The sequence below is a fragment of the Etheostoma spectabile genome, chromosome 6, assembly GCF_008692095.1.
Source record: "Etheostoma spectabile isolate EspeVRDwgs_2016 chromosome 6, UIUC_Espe_1.0, whole genome shotgun sequence".
Classification (NCBI taxonomy): domain Eukaryota; kingdom Metazoa; phylum Chordata; class Actinopteri; order Perciformes; family Percidae; genus Etheostoma; species Etheostoma spectabile.
In genome coordinates this window covers 15,972,048-15,973,463 of record NC_045738.1, presented here as the reverse complement: position 1 = coordinate 15,973,463, position 1,416 = coordinate 15,972,048, and the positions used below count along the sequence as shown (strand labels likewise).

Below are 1,416 nucleotides of genomic sequence, written 5' to 3'. Positions count from 1 at the left end.
ACACACAGCGTGTCTCTGGAATCCTCCCCGACCGGTGGATTTTGCCCTGGGCTTAGTAGTCTTATGATGGAGGATATCATTAAAAAAGCGTCTTGGCTGCTGTGAAGAGTTAACATGACCTGATCTCTGCTCATCATCTAAACATAACGCCCTTCATTTCAGCAGAGTTTAATATTACTAAGAATTATTGTGAAACATGTAGACTTAGCAGCCGGTTTAAACATTAGAAGTGTTCAGTAAATCTACAAACAAATACATAGTCGATATGAACTGAACAAAGTGATTTTGAATCAAATCATGGTTTCAGGTTGTCAGATAAGAATATTTGTGGCTTATTTTGGTCTAACGTTGTAATACATGCAATGAATTTAGGTTTGTTGGACAACACAAGATGATACTTTGATTGTAAATTATTTTTTACTCAGCTGTACTCCAGAATCTTTTCATTAACACAGGTCAAAATTAAATCATTTGTTTTCCTCTTTTCTCCAGTTGCTCCAGAAAGAAGGTGGCAGCTCCCTGCTGCAGAGCCTTGGTCACTCCCTGCACAGCCGGGAGCTTCTGATCCAGGTGGGCGAGGTGACGAGGGGAGACAGGACTCAGTCATGCACACAGCAGTGGGAGCCTCTGCTGCAAGAGCTCTAAAGCTCCCAGGAATGTTGTTTGTCTTTTGAAGTCACTGTACGCCCTTAAAGCGACAGTGCCAAAGCTACATTAACTTTGTGCCAGTGACACTGAAGTATGTTTTCTTAAGCTTTGATCAGGACTGCTTTTATTTTTAGCAACTTGTTAGGTAGATGATTTACAGCAGGACCTTTATTGGACTGTTGCACTCTTCGCAAGTCACTCACTGGATGAACGTGATAGGTAAACATAGCTAAAGCAAGCAGGACTGTCCTATCAGAACGCTGACCAGACAGACTTTCTTATCTTAACAAAGGGTGCACGAACGGAATAAAGATTATCAATAATTGATTAATTAATAGAAGGTTTCACTTTCACTTGTTTTATATTGTGCCACACAAAGAACTTATTTTATTTGGGAAATACACTTATCCGCTTATTGTGACGAGAATTGGATGAGAAGATTAATACCATGTTAAATGTGAAGCCACAGCCGCTTGTTGGCTTGGCTTAGCTTGGTTTATTTTAGCACAAAGACTGGAACAGGGGGGAAACGGCTAGTATGGCTTTGTCTTTGCTCAGAGTCAGACTAGCTGTTTGCCCCTGTCTTTATGCTAAGCTCAGCTAACCAGTTGCTCCCTGTAACTTCATATTTCCCATACAAACATAGAGAGCAGTATCAATCTCCTCTTACTTTTGCCAAGTAAGCAATTAATTATTTCCCTAAATGTCCAACAAATGGCTTACTTTTAAAATATGCAAACCCTCCAGATGTTTTTTTTTTTTTTTTTT

General features: G+C 39.8%; 1 protein-coding gene across 3 annotated transcripts in view; it reads left to right on the top strand.

Moving 5' to 3' along the window:
• si:ch73-95l15.5 (putative leucine-rich repeat-containing protein DDB_G0290503) overlaps positions 1–1,416 on the top strand; it is a 10,287-nt gene that overhangs the window by 4,018 nt on the left and 4,853 nt on the right. For all 3 annotated transcript variants that reach the window (XM_032519077.1, XM_032519076.1, XM_032519078.1), the window contains exon 5: positions 493–570. In XM_032519077.1, coding sequence (XP_032374968.1) covers positions 493–570 — 78 coding nt within the window. The remainder of the gene's footprint in view (positions 1–492; positions 571–1,416) is intronic.